The 20,214-nt window shown below is 43.2% G+C and overlaps 1 protein-coding gene across 13 annotated transcripts in view; it reads right to left on the bottom strand.

The window, feature by feature from the left end:
* Window positions 1-2,062: 2,062 nt before the first annotated feature.
* The window catches only part of Tspan5 (tetraspanin 5), a 173,276-nt gene continuing 155,124 nt past the window's right edge, over window positions 2,063-20,214 (bottom strand). For 11 of the 13 annotated variants that reach the window (XM_087215802.1, XM_087215804.1, XM_087215799.1 and 8 more), the window contains 6 exons: window positions 16,660-16,806; window positions 11,949-12,119; window positions 9,734-9,859; window positions 7,552-7,599; window positions 7,341-7,457; window positions 2,063-4,183 (listed from right to left, as the gene is read on the bottom strand). In XM_087215802.1, the coding sequence (XP_087071928.1) occupies window positions 4,118-4,183; window positions 7,341-7,457; window positions 7,552-7,599; window positions 9,734-9,859; window positions 11,949-12,119; window positions 16,660-16,725 (594 nt within the window). In that variant the 5' untranslated portion in view covers window positions 16,726-16,806 and the 3' untranslated portion in view covers window positions 2,063-4,117. Of the gene's footprint in view, window positions 4,184-7,340; window positions 7,458-7,551; window positions 7,600-9,733; window positions 9,860-11,948; window positions 12,120-16,659; window positions 16,807-17,207; window positions 19,675-20,214 lie in introns of those variants that run through there. The other 2 variants (XM_087215809.1, XM_004848103.4) reach the window with 2 other exon arrangements.

Here is a 20,214-nt window from a genome sequence, read left to right as displayed (position 1 = left end):
AGTTGCTGGGCAAAAAGACAAGCACTAGATTTAAGAGGCTTCTCCCAAATAGAGCGCGAGCACGCCTTGGGCAAAGGGCACCTGCCAAAAACACCGTCTTGTTTGCAGCTGCTGTTGCTTTCAGGGTTCATTTACACAGAGTAAAGCTCTTCCTCAGCGTACTTTAGCTCATGTTCTCAGGAGAGGAGGCATGGATTGCACTGGCCCTGGTGACTGTGAGGGGTTTAACATGAGCTTCTGGATATAGGAATGGACTGATCACACATCCTCTCATTGATGGCAACTTCACAAGTGGTCCACTCAACAAAAACACCCCAGAGGAAGCTGTAATTTCTTAAATTAAAATGTCCTGAAAACTAGTTTCAAAAGCTCTACCTCTGTAGCAAACCCCTCCAAACAAGGAAAGCAGGGTGAGTGTAAAACAGCTTTGGTCCCTGTGCAAGGTTCTCTTCCCTGCTCCTTCACCCAGGAACATCTGACCCCCTTGTCTGTGGCCATGTATACATTTTCCACAGTTTAGGTCATGAGCAAACCAATTTGGATGTTTCCAGGCCAACACTGTCTTCCTTCTCAAACACTGGGTTCCCCTTCACCGAGAATAGCACCTAGAAACAGCCCCTTGGCCCCCCTTCCAGGCTGCTGGCCAGTGTTTGTGGACAGGTTCCCAGTTCTTCCTTGGTGGTCTGGACAGGATCTCCCTAGAGAAGGAGCACTTCATGGAGTAAATGACAAAGATCACTGGGGAGGGCCTTCCAGGTCACTGGGACCAGGCTCCTCATTGTTCAGCTCAACGACTTCCCAGGGCTCTTGTCCAAGTGAGCCGGAAACAGTTGCTGAGAGAAGTTCCACAAAACTGAAAAATTATTCCATTCCTGCCCACACAAACACAGGGCATGAATGATCAAACATTCTGCATAATAAGAAAAAGCCAAGAGACACTTTTAAGAATGCCCTTGAGGGAAGAAGGCCTGGGACCTTCAGCGGGAAGAAAGTGGAGAGAAAAGTCTAAGTTGATTTCCTTCGAGAAGAATGAGTACTTCCAAGCACTTTGCAATAAAAAATTCTACTTTTAAATCCTGTTCTTTAAAAATAATTTATAATTTGTATATTATGGAAGCAATAATGTTTGTGGTAACCAAACAATAGAAATAAAAATAAAGGGAAATTGAATAATCTTCCTCTACACATTGAAGAAATTTCCTGCACATTTTGATTTTTGTAGATAATGCATCCTTGTGTTTCTGAGCAGTAATGTTTCTCCTTTTTTGGGCAGAGTTTGTAAGAGAATCAAGGAGGGTCACCTCATGTAGGTAATTTAAAACTTCAAGGAAGGAGGACTAGTTGACTATTTTCCTGAAAATCAAAATAACACTTTTGCCTTAAATATTCAGAGAAGGGTCTGTGAGTACCACTGCAAACAACTATTTTCTAATGAAAGATGTGTATCTACTCAGGCTCGTAGCTCCTAAATCCCACTGTGCACTAAGTGTTCATGGGAGCTTTAGAAAAACACTGTGGGCTCCCCACCCACGCTGGGGGCAGGGCTTGTAGATCTGTTTTATGTGGTCATCAGGTGTACTGAGCAGGTGACAAATTCAGGGACATAGATCTATTTAAATGGCTCTGGATCTGTCTCTCATCAGCCTGGATTTGGTAGCAAAAAGGAACTTTTTCCCTCCATGGCCACAAAATTTTACCTCTTCCCTTTCCATCCCAGAGAACTGGGTCAAAATCAAAGTGTGGTTCCCAGACAACAGCATCATGCAGGAACTTGTCAGAAATGCAAATGCTCAAGCCCTATTCTGGATCTACTCTATTAAAAATTCTGGGAATGGGGAAAATACAATCCTCTTTGGTTTATTTGGGCTGGGGACTGAATCCAAGGCCTGGTGCATGCAAAAGAATATACGTACTCTACCACCGAGCTACAGCCCCAGCATACCCCTCTGTGCTTTAATAAGCCTTTCTTGTGATTCTGCCCCACTGTTCAATCTACAAACCTCTGAATTAGAGAATTTCACCATTTCAAGAAAAAAGTAATGAAGACAGACATAACTCCATGTAAGGTAGAACCAAGTTTATTAATGACCACCTTTATTACAATCACTCTGATGTGTAAAAAATAAAAGGTGATTAATTAAAATTTAAAACTCACTTGGACTTGCTGTTTGGCCTAGACTGGATGTGTCAAAGGGTGGGGATCTTGCCTGATTCTGAATCAACTGGTGGATGGAGTACATTGGAGAATGAGGTAACAAAGAAGACAAAAGTGCCAATTAGAAAGCTCCTGTCTTCTCCATGTTGGAAGGACATTAAAATATGCCAACTGTGCTGTGGGCAGGGAGGAAATAAGATACTCTCACATCAGAATATGAAGATGAAATGAACATCTCTACCTATACAGAGACACAAACACACATGCAGAGTCACACAAAAACCCAAACTGTGGTGACGAGACTTTAGAGGAACTTTTGTCCTTTCTCTGACACATTCATCAGCCCACCAAGTATGCCAGCTGGCTGCCCAGTTATTTGCTGGCAAACGTGGCACCAGTGTGAAATATGTTGTGTTTTTCCCAGTGTTCCACAGACTAACATCTGCTCCACAGGAGGACATCAGTGGACACCGGGTGGATTAAAATCTGGGGGGCAAAAGGGCCCCTTCCTCCCAGAAGTGAGGCAGGACTGGCAGCACCTGGCTTCCTGCCTTGAGTCACAGAACACCTGCCAGCATCTCCACATCTGCTCCAGAGGGTTTGTGCTTTGTTCCCACCCTGCTGGCTAGCTGCAGGGGGAGGACAGAAGGAGCTCTGGCCATAAACTTTTTAAAAAAATTAAACTAAATCTTTAAGAAAAAAACCTATTAGAAGCATCTGATTGTGTCAACACTATTTTGGAGCTGGGTTTAATTCCACTCAAAGAGAAAGAAGAAAAACGTGTGGACGAGGCCACTGAGTTTGACCCTGGAAGAGGTGGTAGATGCCATGGAAGCCACTGAGGCGGCAGAGCTGGTCTCTTTCCAGCCACCCTGGGACCACAGGCCACAACCTCCAGACTAAACCCACGGAATAAATGCTAACCCATGTTTTTCAATGTCTGTAGAAGATGGCAGGAAAAGGAGATGGTGAATTCAAATTCACAGGTCATGCAAGTTAAACTTATAAAAAAACTTGAGCCCAGTAAAAAAACACTTCCAAAATTTAAGAGCGACCATATCATACCCTTCACCTTTGGGAAACAAAAACAAAAAACCCTACGAACATAACAAAACAACACAATCCAGAGTATTTCAAAGCATCCAACCACTAACTTGCTGGGGTGGGGTGAGGGAGTAAGTATTTAATTAATACCTCTCATTAACCTCATTTTCTCCTTGGATTTCAATGATAAATAAAGTTCAGGCCTACTTAGAAAAAAGATCAGTCCTGCTAGGATATGGTGTCACAAAGTCACCAATGCCCATTTGGTGGACATAGCTTCTTAGAAGGCTGTGCTCAAGGACAGACCACAGACCCACCCATGTCACTTGCTCTGTAGGACAGCAAAATGTGAACCCACAGGCAATCCGTCCTCTTCTTCCACTGATAGTTGCATCCACTGATAGTTGCAGCAGTTCCTTGAGGCACAGGGAGGATGCCCCCCCCCGCGCCCCACTGCACTCCCAGGGAAAGGCCTGGGTCTCAGGAGTCACACATCATCAGGCCACAGGACACCAGGCTGGCCCTCCAAGGAGTGGCAAGAGCAGACCTGCCTCTGCCTACCCTCTGGTCACTGAGGAGGAGGCCAGGACTGGGTTCTCCACAAATTCAAGTAAATGTGGACACCATGCCCTCCCTTCTTTTCCTTTTTGGCAGGCATCCATCCACTCATAAATTCATGGCTACAGTAGAGATTCATGGCGCAATAGCTTTCATATTGGATTTAAAAAAAAAATTCTGTCAGTGAGCAGCATTTCCCAGTTTTACCCCCCACAAAAAACAAGTTTTTGGCAGCTCTGTTTGGTGGGGTGCAGGACACCTGTGTGACTGTGTGGGTCCATGCAGCCTGGGTGTCAGTTGGGCAAGAGGAGGCCGCGGGGCTGGGTCAGTCCAGTGTTCCGAAGCAGCTGCTGCAGGGGTCTACCAGCTGGCCCGGACAGCTTCAATGTCACTAACCAAGTTCTGGGCCAGGCATATCCCAAAAATCTGAGAACAGAGAAAGAAGTAAGTCAGACAATGAAGTCCTTAACATGGGGATTCTCCTTGGCTACTGTGTCCCACTGTTGTAATTTGATTTTTTAAAACTGGTATACAACTCATATATGGTAAAACACATCCATTTCACATAACTTGGCGGGCTCCAGTATGTTCACAAAGCTAGCAACGATCATATCTAATTATAGAACATTTCCACTGCCCCCAAATAAACCTCGTGCCCATAAACAGTCCTTCCCACTGCCCCATCCCTACAGCCCTGGCACTCACTCCTCTGTTGTGTCTCTAGGATTCGTCCATCCTGGATATCGCAGGCCAACAGACTCTCAGGTTATGCAATGCTGGTGTCTGCTTCTATCAATGGTTCACTCCTTCTTTGGATTTTTTTCTTTTTGCTGTACTGGGGATTGAACCTAGGATCTCCACAATGAGCTACAGCCCCAGTCCTTTTTAGTTTTTATCTTGAGATGAGGTCTAAATTGCCCAGGGTGGGCTCGGCCATGCAAGCCTCCTATCTAAGCCTCCCAGAGTGCTGTGATTATAGACGTGTGCTACCACTCCCAGCCCCAGATTTCTTTGAGGGAGTAGAGCACAAATTCAAGGACTTAAATCAGTGTTCTGGAATAACCTATAGAAAAGTTGAGGAGAACCTGATACTCCTTGCCTGGGTGACCAGGGAAGTCGCCCCATGGCTGGGGGAAGGCACCCTAAGACTCAGCTGTCTTTGCCACTGTCTCCCAGGGTACACTTGGTAGACAGATTCTGCTACAACAGTTTCTGGGGCTACAACCTGCACACCTTTGTCATGTGGTCGGTCAGTTCTTTGACCCTGTTCATTCCGGCAGTGAGTCTCAGTGAAGTCACACAGTAGGGTCATTTTTGCCAGTGGTCGGCATGTGCCATCCCAGTAGTGACGGATCTGTGTTTTTGTCTCAGTGTAACCCACACCCTACCGCTCCTCAGTGGTGCTCCCTGTTGAGGTTTGGTGTCTGGTGTCTTGAAGGCTGGCTCTGCAGCTCTATCGGTGCGTGGCTCCCTCTCCTCGAGACACTGGACAGCATAGTTTTGCAATGCTCTGGAAAGCTACACCATCACCAGGAAAGCAGTGGGTGTGGACAAACACAGGAGGCATTGAGCTCCAGGGTGAGGCGGAGGCCAAGGTGGCCTCAAGTCCTGGTGCACACAGGAGGGGTGCAGGGGTGGCTGAGAAGGAAGAGCAGTGCAGTGGAGAGGACCTTGGGGTGGTCTGAGGCAGTGAAGGTCCTGGCTTTGAGTGGCCCGCTCAAGTGGGAGATGACTGTCATGTTCTCTCTACGCACTGTAGAAGCAGAAAGTCATGCTGACTCTTGAAAACAATGTCTGGCCAGCCTGTTCCTTTTTCAATACCTGAATAATGTTCCATCTTACATATAACCCACATTTTAATTATCTACTCATCAGTTAGAGGATATTTGTATTATTTCTATTTTTTGCTATTATGAGTAATGCTGCTATGAACATTTATGTACAAGTTTTTCTTTGTGAATAAATGTTCTCAATCCTTTGGGTACATTCCTAGAAGTGCTTGTAACTCTATGTTTAATTTTCTGAAGAACTGACAAACTGTTTTCCACATAGGATGCACCATTTCTATTCCCTCTGGCAATGCGTGAGAATACCAGTTTGTCCACACCCTAACCTACATTTGTTATTGTTGGTTTTTTTTTATTACAACCATCCTAGTTGAAATGGAATGGCGTCTCACCCTAGCCTTGATTTGCATTTTAAATTATTAATGATGCTGCCATCTCTTCTTGTGCATGTTAGCCATTTTGATCTTCTTTAAGGAAATATGTACTGAGACCCTTTGTCCATTTTATAATTGGATTTGTCTTTTTTATCGTTCAGTTGTAAACAATTTTGTGGGTTATCTTTTCACTTTCTTGAGAGTATCATTTTCAGCACACAAAATTTTAATTTTGACGAAATCCCATCTACCTATATTTCCTTTGGTTACTTGTGCTTTTGGTGTCATATCTAAGGAAACACTGCCTAACCCCAAATCACAATTTTCACCTATGCTACCTATGCTTCTTCTAGGATTTCACAGCTTTAAATATCATATTTAGGTCTTTTTTTTTTAAGATGTTGCCTAGACTGGCCTCAAACTTGTACACTCAAGTAGTTCACCCAAATAACTGGAGTATAGGCATTCCCACCATGTCTGCCTGTCTATATTTATATCTTTGATTTATTTTATGTTAGTATTTATACATGAGATGAGGTAGGGGTCTAAATTCACTCTTCTGCATGTGAATATTCAGTGTTTCTAGCATTATTTGTTGAAAAGACCATTTTTTCTGCTATGAATGATTTGGGTTCCCTTGTCAAAAATTAACTGACCACAGACATGAGGCCATGTCTGGACTTTCAGTTCTATCCCACAGGTCTATAGTGGCTAAAGTTACTGAAGTGCACAGCATGTTGACTGATGTAGCTTTGTGATAAGTTTTGATTGGGAAGTGTGAATTCTCCAACTTCGTTCTTTTTTTTCAAGTTTGTTTTGACGATTCTGGGTCCCTTGCACTTCCGTATGAATTTTAGAATAGCTTGTCCATTACTGATAAAAAGCCAATTGCAATTGTGATAGGGATATCTTTCCATTTATTTAGGTCTCCTTGATGTGCCCTGTTTGTGATCTTCTAAGGAAAGTGTCCTATCGGCACAAAGAGCCCAGCCATTAGGCCACCTGGAAGGACATGTGCCCTCCCTCTCTGGCTAGCACTTCAACAAGCTGGTCCAGGGAGTCACAGGGGCACAGCATCTTGGGAACTCTCAAAGTGTCGGCCCCTCACCGGGCTCCATGCTGACCACCCAATGTCTGCCCCAGTTACCACCATGCAGTGTCATGAAGCCTACAAGAATGACAGAATAGCAGCAGGTAACTAGTGACCCGGTCCTCCACCTTGAAAAGGAAAACAGTTTCCTAAAATATTTCAGGATCTCAGCAGACCCTTAGTAAAATGCAAGCCAAATACTTTAGGTCTGTCCCCAGCCCTCCAATGTGTCATAAGCAGTGACATTCAGGTGAGCTAGCAAAGCTCCTGTCCTGGTGAGGGCTCTCCTGGGAGCTGCTTCCTGTGCTCCCCCTTAGGGGTGCCTATCTTACCTGCAGCAGTGCAATGCCTATGAAGATGCCAGCCACGATGGTTAAATTGTCCTGCAGCCACTTCTCAAACTGGGGCACACATCCTTTTGTGTAGATTACGATCTGCTGGTCGACTTCCTTCAGAAGGGAAGAGGATAGCAGAGGTCATCGGTACAGCCCTGTGTGTGTGCAAAGCTCCTGCTTACACCCTTCGTGCTAAAAGTCCACTTACTGGTTTCTGCCTGGCGTCATAGCCACACTGAGTGTTGATGACATCTTCCTGGGGAAGAAACAAAGAGAACAGTGACACTCACTCCTGGTAAACAGGAAGCTTGGCGGGGAATGCTCGGTAGACCCGTCAGGTGCCATCGATACAGTGTGCATCAGGTCACAGACCATGGCTGTATATTACAAACTTTGTATGTGTTATGCACACAATTCTTTCTTTTCCCTTTTTATTTTTTATTAGTACGTGTTTCCAATACATAGTGATTCCAGGCCACTCCTCATGGGGATTTGGCACATGTACATGAAACATCGTAATTTTCTTTTTCAACCTCTTCCTCTTACCCCTTCATCTCCTAATCCCCTCTCACATGGGGAGCATCTATCTCCCTATTTCTTATTAGCTCTCTTTTATTTTCCTCTTTAGTTACATTTTGGGTTGCTCACATAAGAGAAACCATGAGATATTTAAGCTTGTTACTGTGACAATCTTCACAAGTTGGTATTTAAATATGCCCTATGTTACAAATGAGACAAACTGAGGCTCAGGGAATATCAAAAAGAATAGCAAGTTCTTTTACGAAAAAAGGAAGCTCAAGATTCAAAGTGTCTCCAACTTCAAGAAGCTTATGGGGTTTAGGGAAATGTGAATGTGGATAAAAACCAAACTGAAAGGACACAGTGACTACCTTCATTTATTCTCTTTTGGGAAGACTCTCTACTTTCCTTTGTTCTTTTTTCTTTAATAACACTGAGGATCAAACCCAGGACCTTGTGCATGCCAAGCATACTTTTTATTCTACAAACTTTTGCATTATTTAAATTGTTTTTCAATGAGATTACCTTACTTTAGTAATTGAAAAACAAAACACTGCCCTGATCACATAACACAAGGGCACCCTAACACCTCTCAGATCTGATCAGAAAAGCGGGTTCTGCTTTTTAAAGTTACCTTGTCTTCCCTCTGTGGGGATAAAGTAGGTTTTATTATCTCTGAGTTCACAGAACAAGAAAATCTGTGACTGAAGTAGAGGCATAAAGCTCCTGAGCACTTTTGAGTTCCTCTAGGGGACTGCTAGCCAGGCAGGGGCTGGAGATGGGGAGGAACCACACAGGGATCTGGCGACAGGGGATCTGGTGGGTACCTCAAGCTCAGAGGTGAGCACTATGCAGCCAGCTGGCTTCCTGGGAGGAAAGAGCCAGCAGGAAGGAATCAGGTTCAGGAAGCACATCCTCATTGATTCTATCTCCTGCGGCCCAAGAGAACTGTGCAGGACGACTCCTGCCTGGCAGCCTGCAGGAAGGTCTGCTGCCTCCAAGACCGTGCCCTCACTGTACCCACTTAGCTCTGCTTCCTGGGGCAAGGGCAGGCCTGGGGGAGGACACTGGGGACTGAAGGGGCCACACAAAGGCTGACAAGTCCAGACAGGATGCAGCCACAAGCTCCCCAGCGAGTGCAGGAGCACCCCGAAAACACCCACATCCTACCAGTGGGCGAGCCTGGCCTCTCACCTGCAGACAGGGCTGCACCTGCAGTCATTCTACACACCAGGAGCATGGTTTGACCCATCTCTAACCAAAGCTGTGGTGAAGGGGGTGGCTTATGAATGGATTTTACACGTCTTCTTTTTAAAAACAAAACATGAACAGTAGTAAGTATGACACTCAAATCCAGGCAGCTGTGATCTGTCTAAGGAGTCCAGCCCAATCCTGTCTTAAACTCATCCTGCTCTTTATGTTACCTCTGGAACTTACCCAGAAGAAAAGGGTTATAAATCCCAAACTATTGGCCCTGCACTCTCACATGAGCCTGTGCTCCCTATGGAAGAGATGATAAGTGACAAAGGAGGGTGCCTGGGGTGGCACCCTGCTCTAACTCGTTGAGTGTGAGCTTGGCAAGTCCCTCACATTCTCTGTGTCTTGGGTTCTTTCCTAATAGGGGAGGATAACAGTGGTGGCTCCTAGTATAAGTATAATGCATATAGGCTTTGAGTACAAACCAGGATGTTTCGCTGAAATAACCCCTGCAGTTATTGCTTCTCTCCGAAAGATCTGAATGGTGTACTTGGTAGAGGAGCTCCAATTAGGCACAAGCAGGTAAGAAGCATTTTCATGAGAAAACACCTCTGGCCCATCTGCACACATGCAGTGTGATGCGTAGAGGCCACCAATTTGCAGTTTTTGCTTACCGCGGGGTCTTTAGTGCAGCAGGAGAACGGCACGCCACATCGCTCTCGACTTGCATTGGAATCTGTGCAATTGAAGTAAATATTTAGGTTCCAATCATCAGCTCCAAAAGCCCCACAGCACTGCCACTAGAGTAAACAGGAGAGAATTAGAACATCTCCACTTGGAGCGGCCAGACGCCTGTGCTCACACCCCGCATGCCCTCCAGAACAGCTCCCAGCCCCTGCCACCTCCAACGTTTTCTTCTGTCACAGAATCATTTTTAAGCTGAACCTAAATAGCCCTTGCAAAAAGCTTCCAAAGTAAGGCTGAAGCTTTCTAAAGGTTTGTCAGCATGTGATTTAAACAACTGATGAGAATAAGAGGGAGAAGGAAACAGCATTGTTCAGCCAGGGCTCAGAACAAGACCTGTTTGGCTTGTGTACATTCTAGAATGATAGATAAGAACATTCTAAAAGAATATATAAGATACTAACAACAGTGGTACTGTCCAAAGAAGGCAACTGAGGTTGTAGTGGGGTTAAAGTTTTGATATCCATACGTTAATGTTTTTTAAAAACCCAATTTATTGACCGACAGTACCTTGCACATTTTCAAAGTGTGTAATCTGATAAGTTTTGACATACATACATTGTGAAACTGTTATCCAAATCAATACAGTGGACATCTGGGCTAGGATGTAGGTCAGTAGCAGAGCACTTGCCTGGCATAAACAATGCCCTGGGTTCAACTCCCAGTGCCACGAAAACAAACAAAAGATAGAGAATACAGTATGTCCTTGGCCTCAGGCTTAGTTTTCATTACGGTTTGTTTCTACCTTGAATTATTAAAAACAAAAACATGTGTTTACATTTTCAACTTGAAAAAGTAAATTAGCTAATTAAAAAATGATAAAATAAGCTGTTAAATTCAGTCATAAATGGGGCTTGATTCAAGGTTTATCCCATTAGCCCTTTTCTCACTCCCCTGAGCTTAACCACCTTTAGTTCTGACTTAAATAAATACCAAGCCTTGACTATTTTAAGCCTTTCAGGACCAATCATGACTTCAAAGGATTAAACTCCATTTTAGACAAATATAATCCTGTGAAACAACAGTATTTTGGAGCCGAGTAGCTAGTGTTTCAGGAGAACACACAGATGCATGTTCTTGAGATTCATCTGGCCCTCCAGGGCTGGGCCGCGGAACCGGACATGGGCCTGATATGTACAAAGCTCCATCAGATGTGTCATCCAAACAGTGCAGGAAACCACTTGGGGAGGTGTGGACTTGCACCCCTGACCTAGACTCAACCTCACACCTAAAGCACAACTTACCCCAGGCACCTGCTGCCACCACCAAAGAGAACTAACGCAGCTCAGCTTGGTGCTGGGCACAAATGAGGATGTCCTCCCTTTGTCCAAGGTGGCCCCAGTGCATTCTGGAGAACTGTCCAACCCACACAGGCCCAATAAAACCACGCACATCTCATGAGAGCGTCATGATTCCCCACAAGTTAGACAGTATCTATCATTATTTCCATTTTACTACTGATGTTCTGTGAGCCCAAGGTCACCAAGACCTTGTATCTCTAGGCCCTCCATTTTACCACTTTGATTTTGAGTGCAATGGGCTCTACCGCTCCCTCTGCATGGCAGGAGCCGTTACACAGTCAGGTTCAGACAGCTGAGGGCTGGGCAGGACTCTTGCACAGATTCTCCACTGCTTAGAGCCTCTCCTGGAGCTAAGGAGCTTCTAAACTTTTGGTTTTAATTGCATTCGGTATAATATTGGGTAGGCATCTTTTAGGAACCTTTTGGAACCTATTAAATATATCAGTATGACCTGTGAAGCATGGAAGGTTACAAAAAAGGGTGATGAGGAATGATAAAGAACTCATATTTAATAGCCAAATAAAACATTATGCCTACTGCAAAACAGCTGTCTTCAAAGGCAGATAGGCAAGAACAGCTGTGATTATCACCTTTTGCTTAAGAGCTGCCCTCTTTGTTCCTCTAACTGAACAGAAATTGAAATAAGTAAAAGCAGAACATTTCCATGTAGGATACAAATCCTGTAAGTCATAAAGTAAGTGAGAAAATAATAAACAAACAAAAAGCCATGCAGAAAAGTCAGAGGTAATTTCCAGCTGGCAGAGATGCAGAGCCAGAAGAGTATTATAGAAGTCATCCTTTTGAGAAGACTGTCAACTTGAGAATAAACCAAATTTAAACTTACATATTCCTGGGTGAAGTCTATGAGGTTTTGCAAATCAATGTCATCCCTGTATGCTCTGATGTTGTTGTTTATAAAGAAATACAGCTGGTCTTTGATCCAGTCTTTGAAAACAAATGCCAAAACCCCAGCAGTGAGCTCCAGGAAGAAAATAATTCCCAGGAACACAGAAAACTAAGACAAAAGACACACACACAGAGAGTAGTTATAAGGGCTGTTTTGATCATATGGAGTTAAATGGTTCCCCTCTGAAAAGGTTTGTAATTATATTCGATTGTTACACATCTCCAAAGCAGATAATCTTCAGTTTCTCAAGATTTCTTAATAGAATATTACATTCCAAGAAAGGATTTTAAAAATTAAAAATCACTTCATAATCACATTCTAGAGTCTCTAGTGTTTCATTTGATAATTAACCAACAAAGCCCATAAGCAAACATGAATACTAGGAATTGCTCAGTAGACCCACATCAAGGCCTAATGAATTTCTCGTGATTAATACACTGCCAGGCACTTCAGCAGTGACCTGCCCCTGCTTTACTAAGCCTTCTCCTAAGTTAAAGATCATCCCAATATTTTATAATCACCTGTCATTTGTTATTGTGGCCTTGATTCTGTGTGCAATATATCCCTTTTATGGATTAAAACACCATTCTGATTTTCTTTTGCACCTGCTTTGCAGTGTGAAATAACAGATCTGTTCATCTTGGATGGAGAGGTCAAAGAGGAAATGTGGGGGGGGGGTGTGACCATGACATAAGCATAATTTTCAGCCGCAAAAGCACAGTGAAACCAGGTTAAAGGCGTTCTCCTAGTGCCAGCTGCACTTACTTGCCTTCCTCTTAGGAGTACTGAACTCAGGAAACATTTTAAATGACATCAAAATTCAGCCAAAGTGAGACTTCTGGCTAATGGAGATAACACAACTTGAAGGCTAGCACTCATGAGACGTGTGGTAATTGCTCGTAACTCTGGAGAAATTTCTCTTCCATGTAGAAGCCTCGGAAGAGCCTCCTCTTAAGTCATACTGACTCATGTTCCTTCCACCTCCTCCGCTCCCACGTCCTGACCCTCTCCAACTCTCATGCTAAAACAGCTTATGAGAAGTGGGGCTGTGAGGGAGCAGAGGGACACCACAGGCAGACTCTTCTGGCGATGATGATGGATGGTGACACTGGGGTCACACCTGCTGGGCAGAGCTCTGTAGCTACAAAACAGTGAGTGGCTGAGGAGGCAGAGGGGACTCAGCAGGCAGAAACCAAGCAGCCAGCCAAGAGACTAAGCACAGGGGAAGGGATGCAAAGGAAACAATATAATTGCTTAGCAAAAGAAAAAAAATGGCAAAAACATTTGTTCATAGGGGAAAGGAAAGAAGCGAATGGAATTAGTATGAGAAAATGAAAAAATGGAATCAAAGTCTTTATAAATAGGGAGAGATGGAGGGGTTGAAGGGAGGGCAGGGGAAGGGGGAAAAAATAACCAAGAGAGATTATATAAAGGTGCAAATTTCCAATGATGAATGCTATTATATTGTATACCTAAAATGTGCCAATAAAATTAATAAAAAAAAAAACACATTTGTTCAAGGAGCAAATGTTTACTGTATGACCCACAGTGGTTCAGGCCCTGTGGCAAACTGGGTTCTGCAGAAGCAAGGGTGAGTAAGACCAGGCCCCTGCTGTCAAAGACGAACACAGTCTTACCTAATCTGGGGTGGGTGGAGGATGCATGTGGGAAGGCGAGATGGATGGGGCCATTCCACTCATCACAGGGCACAGCACTCATCTAGGGACCATGGGGCTGTGCTGTGAGGAGGGACATGGGAGGAGGGCCAGGGGGAAATCAGTGCCTGGCAAAGTCAGGGCCCCCAAGGCTGAGGCCCCAACTCTAGACACACCAGCTCAGCTCTTTAGAGCTTCTCGTTATCCGTCCTCAGTGAGCTCACAGGAAATGAAATTTAAATAGTTCTGAATTATCACTCAGTGATACCAAAGACTTCAAATTAAGCTTTACTTAATAGAGAAAAAAGATCAGAAAACACATCATGCCACTTTTGATCAATGCTCCCTCCTAGTATGAAACAATTCCCTTTCCTTTTCTGAGGACCACCCTAAACATGCAAATATGCCAGCAATTCCACCACAGAAATGATAAAAATCACAGCTTGTGTACATCTGTGTCCATACAAACCAGCAAGGCAGAAGCTGTGTAAAGTTCTTAAGGAGATATTTGTTTTCACCTCTGTAAAGGTTAGTAAGTTCATTTTCCAGTTCCCCTGGTAAATTTTCTCATGAACATAATATACATATCAAATACTGAATCCAAATTCAAGGAACTGAATCCATATCAAGGAATCTGCACATCCCAGGCCTGTGAGTGAACTCCCCTATGTTCAAAGGTACAGTAATTGACTTATAGGCTTCATCTAGGGCCTAACCATGAATCTCTGCTTCTATTTCAGTGTCTTAGCTCCTGGGTTTTCCCTCTGCAACCCTCCAGTCTTGTGACATCAGATCTCTGAGGCTGTTCAAAGGCATGGTGACATTCACTTGTTTCTCATAGCCCCCAAAATATTCTAGTCCTGTTTTTACATATAGAGAGGCCATTTAAAGTATTCTCACGGACTTTAAAAAGCCAAGAAACAACATAATTCATTTCCAACAGTGGATTTATAAAGGGAGCGCTATTATAAATGAAAACTATATTCAAGTGAATCATATTAAAGGGGATTCCAGATTTTGCGGCATGGAGGCTACACCTGCAGGTAAGTAAGACAGGGCCCAAACAGGTTACCTAGAAGCTGAGTAAGATGGACTCAGCCTTTAGAGCTGCCTCTTGCCATGAAGACTGGTGGGCTGGCAGAGGTGTGGTCAGGGATAAAGTGCTCCACGGGTCCCATAGGTCTCTGACCAGGTGGAGGATGAAGTGTGTGTGTCTTTAAAAGGATGATCTGCAGGCCAACCAGAGAGTCTTAGGAAACTACCCACTCCCAGCAGGGTCCACTACCAGAACCGAGAAGTAGCTGTCATTAAGTTGTGCCTAAGACCAAGCACAAGCACCTCTAGATTTCCCCGCTAGCACGAGCCAAGTGAACTTTCAGAATAATAGTCCCCATGACCTTCATGAGCCAGAGCTGCCCAAATTGGAAATGGGGTACCCAGGGCGGGCACAGTGAGTCCTGTCTTCTTAAGGGATTTTCAAGGAAAGATGTCAGAGGATGATGGAGAGGAGAATCACATACTGAATGGCTGTTAGGACTAGTTCTAGAATATGCTTTGGTTTTAAATGAAAATGACCCTAGATCAGTGATGGCGAACTTTTAGAGACAAGTGCCCAAACTGCAACCCAAAACTCATTTATTTATCACAAAGTGCCAACAATATGATTAAACCTGAATACTGAGGTTTTAGTTTAGAAAGAACAACTCATACATTAAGATCTTTTGTCTTAAAAACATACGTGCCATAGGTTTGCCATCACTGCATTAGATGACATTGTGTCAATAAAGGTTAAGAGTGATTCTAGTAATGGGCAATGTTGTAGAAAAACTGCTCTCTGGAAATTCCTAAGCATCTTCCCTTACCATTGGAGGATGTGTCCTTTTGATCCTTTCTCTGTTCTTGAGGGTAGTGGACACTTCATACATAGGACCATAGTGCCAAGTTGCACACTTATAAGCACACTCATCTGGCTTTTAACTACAGTTACTATCTTACTACAGACACAAAAATGTATCATATGCCAAGTGTTCTTGGAAGGGATCTCCAAAGGACAAGCTTTTACTTTTCATTCTCTACTTTCACTTTTAATATTTATGCCTAGTGAAATCCCTCATCTACAAATATAAGTGGTACCTTCTTGGTTCATGAAACTGATTCTTTCCACAGTTCTGGTTGCAAATTGAGTTGGACGAGAACTGAATCAAATCCAATGGTTAGGTTCAATGTTGATCTTATGGGGAAATTTCCAGTTCAGCTTGTGACCAGAATCATGTGGAGATTTGAGTTCGTGAACTGAGACACCACTATATTCTTGTTACAATGGACCCTTGACTTATGAACTCAATCGGTTCTTGAGAGCTGGCTGTTAACTAAGTCAATACAGCTGAGCTCTGGATGTTTACCTCAGTATACACTATAGATCAGAGTAGGCAGATGAATCTTCCATTAACCTAATTAACTCAAGTTGTTCATGTGTCAGGCTGGTCGTAACTTGAGGGTCCACTGTAACTGCATTATTCATAACAAACAAAGATTCCGTAAAGGATCTTAATATTATGTCCGTCCTATGAAGGAGAACTTTGTACTGGTTACGTACAATAGAGATTTACTTTTACTGTTCTCCATATTTACTAAAACCTACTGCTTACAGGTTTAAGCTAGAGAGGTCAGTGTCCCTGTGTTCATGCATGGTTCTCTAGACCAACCACCTGCACAGCTTGGTATTTACTGTGTGTGTAAAAGTGAGAGGAAATCACAAAGAGGAGGAGGAGGACGTGCTCATACTAACCCTCTATGAATGGCACGGGGTAGGGATACTGCTATTATGAAGGAGGCATGTCCAGGGTGGAGGTGGAGGGAGGATGATATACAGGGCCTTCTGCAAGATAAACAAGACCTGGTCCTGCTTCTGTGAGTGGCTATGGTATGGCACCATCTCACCTCTTGATGTGAGAGTCTGGACTCTCAAGCTGAGAGCAGAGAGAGATACTTACAAACTTCAGGAGGAAGGTGTTCTCCCGCAGTGCCCCAATGCACCCTGCAAACCCCAAGATGAACATCACTCCTCCCACCACTAGGAAGAGCCACACTGGGTCAAAGCCGCCGAGGTCAGTGATCGAGGAGATGTTGGACAGAACTCCCTGGAACAGAAAAGAACACATAATATGCTGGGATGTGAGAGTTGTGTGCTCACAAGTGTGGACTACTACATTTGCCTTTTGCATTTTCCCAAAGAAAAGCTTCAGAGATCATTTGATTATCAGGCAGCATATATGAGACACTGCAAAGAAAAAAGAAAGAAAAGGAGACAAGAGCAGACCAGGCAGGGGAAGGAAGGAGAAAGAAAGGAAGAAGAAAAGAGAAGAGAAAAGGGGGAGGAAGAAAGGAAGGAGAAAAGATAACAAGGAAAGGGAAAAGGAAGGCAGGAAATATATCTGCTGATTTTTCAAGATCTAAATATACTTATCTTTTTGGCAAAATTATACAAAGCTAAAAAAAAACACCCCATCAGACCTTGTACAGAGAGAAACATGGATATTACCTTTTCTTCTATGTCCTCAAGTATAAGTGGTGTTGAGTGAAAAAGAGTGTGAGAGGGCCGGGGATTTAGCTCACAAGCGCAAGGTCCAGAGTTTGATCCCCGGTACCAAAAAAAAAAAAAAAAAGTGTGAGAAATACACCGTGACCCTCAAAGGAAGGGGCATCATTCTCAGTCCCAGGCCTGCAGATGTTGGCAGCTGCCCACTTCAGAGAACCTCCTGGCTCTAATAGGAAAAATCTGAACCTCAGGACCCATCAGAGCAGAGCCTGTGAAGACACAGACCCCCAAAGCTCACTTACGTGATTTGTGCTGATGGATGTTGGTTCTACTTTTAGTTCTCAGAAGTACTTCCTAACAACTAAAAAACGTCAACCCTTTTATTCTCCACCCTAAACTACCAAAGAAGCCCAGAGTAATTTAATTGTATTTCTCCACAGTGCACTTACTGAAATCCTTTCTCCCTATAGTGTGAAACCACATCAAATATCCCCAGAACCTGTTAGAAATGATGAGATATTTTTCCTCCAAAATGATGTATATACTAATTATTCATTCATAGAGACCAGATACTACTATTTTGAAACTGAGGCTTAAATGCCCAATATTATCAATATTTTTAGGTTTTGATTAAATTTGTTTTCAACTCCCAATCAAAATACCTCCAGAGCATCATGGTGTAGCTGCCTGTAAAATAATATTAAATGTTTGTTGTCAAGGCACTTCCAACAACTTGGAAGACTAAGAGCTATTCATCTGATTTTATACTTGAGGAAAATGGAACTCAGAGCAGACTGGTGACGAGGTAAAGGTCACATGATTGGTTATTCTGGAACCAGAGCGGAATGTCTATTTCAGTACTTTTTCCTTACCAAGTGCTTCTCAGTTGATGCTAATCAACACCTGAGGTTAGGAGTTTCAAGTTTCAATCCATTTTAATATTGCAGAAACATGTGGAGTATTTTGTTAAGTTCTTCTGTTTGCTTTTTAGGAGCACATCAACTTAAGAACAACAGCAGCATATTAATAACAGAACACATACAAATAAAGGAACAAAGGGCTCCAAAAGGTCAAGGGTCTATGGACTGAGAGGTTATCAAAGCACGGGAAATGGAGGGTATGGTCACCCACTTGTCTAGTGACATCACTGAAGGCAGCCACACCCTCTATGGGACTGCACAGACCAATGGCTTGGTCCAATCTTGTGTTTCATAGGCTTCCAAGCTCTGAACTAGGAATGCTCACTACAGGTGGGCAAAGGCTGAAGGAAACATAGATATAAGGAGACCAATTCTCCACCTATATAGTACAAATGACACAGAAAAAACTTGCCAGAGAAGTCAGACAAAACGATGTTAAGGGCCCAGTGTTAGAAGAAAACCAACCTTTCCCCTCACCAAGGTTAAAGTCTTAAAGTTTTGGACTTGTTCAGCTACTGGAGAGAGGGTTTGGGGGTACATGATAATACTCTTAAAATGCAAAAAGCTAACTTATTAATGGGATAAATAGTAGACTTGATTTACTTGGCACCAGAAAGAGGAGGTAGCAGAGGTGGAAGTGCCAGAGAGGGACTGAGTTCCATCTCTATCACCACCAGGTCTCTGGCAGTAACTAGACATGGCTGCCCACAGAAACACAGGTTCCTTTTATGGGCAGCTGACGTGGTGACCTCTCAGCTGTGTTCTAGGCAAGATCCCCAAGTGACTGGGAAGTTGGGATTTAATGACCTTTAGGCTCCTTCCAAGTTAAGACTATTCTATGATTTCATCCATTTTTAATGGTCTTTTTATTTCTGACTCATACTCAAGTCTGAGCAAGGATCAGATTGTTCCCACCTTCCATGATCCATGGCTGCACACAAAGGGCTTAGCCTTCATAGATAATAGGAACAATTATCTGAGCAGCTCTGCAAAGCAAGCAAACAAGCAAACAAACATCCTTGTGTCTGAAATATCAAGACAAAATTCATCTCCAAAAGGCAAAATATTATGACCCCAACTATCACTAGATTCCTTGATCATTTGACCTTTCTGAGTTTAATAGGGTGGGTGAGAATTTGGCTTCTCAAACTCATTTTAATACTTATTCTCCCTAGTCTGCAGGGACAGTTTTAATTGAGAAGCCTTCAATGGTTTCTATGGAAACTGTAATCATTTGGGGACCTTGCTGGACTGCAGATTCTACTCATTTATTTCTAAATTCCAGTAAAAGACAGGGCTAGAGACAGATACTACTAAGAACTGGGGTGGGGAGGGTAATATTCTATAAAGCATAGGAAAGACCATTAAGCACTTTATTTTTTGGTTCCGGGGATCGAACTTGGGACCTTGCACTTGTGAGGCCTATGGTGGAATCACTGAGCTAAATCTTTGGCCCAACACTTTATTTTTAATAGATTCATGATATATCCAGGTAGCTACCAACTGTAAACTAATTCAAATCTTTTTTTGGGGGAGGGAATCTGGGTGAAAAAAAGTATACTTTATTTTATTTATTAAATTTTTTTTATTTATTAAATTTTTTAATCAATAAAGTTATATGTAGTTACCCTGCACAATATGTTTTGAAGTTATATACATTGTGGAATGACTAAATGTAGCTAATTAATACATTACCTCATATAGTTATCTATTTATGATGAGAACACATTACATCCACCACTCTCAGCATTTTTCAAGAACTCATACATTATTGCCAGGAAGGGCAGTGCATACCTGTAACCCCAGTTACACATTACCTGGGAGGCCAAGGCAGGATGAAAAATTCAAGCTTAGCCTGGGCAACTTAAAAAAGGGGCTGGGAATGTAGCTCAGCATTTCCTGGGTTCAATCCCCAGTACCAAGTAGAAACAAACAAAACAAAACCCTCTTAGTTAACAATATATTATTAACTATAGTCAAAAACTCCAATCTTGAGACACAGTGAGGAAGTCAATGCCCAAGTAGCAGCTCTTTCCCTTGGCATTAGGGTTACCACCTACACAGAGAAGGGGAAAAGACAGGCTCTTTCA

Source organism: Heterocephalus glaber, unplaced genomic scaffold (genome assembly GCF_053883595.1).
Source record: "Heterocephalus glaber isolate CG9 unplaced genomic scaffold, H.glaber_assembly_v1.0 deba00001454, whole genome shotgun sequence".
Lineage (NCBI taxonomy): Eukaryota > Metazoa > Chordata > Mammalia > Rodentia > Bathyergidae > Heterocephalus > Heterocephalus glaber.
This window is presented reverse-complemented; position numbering and strand designations above follow the sequence as displayed.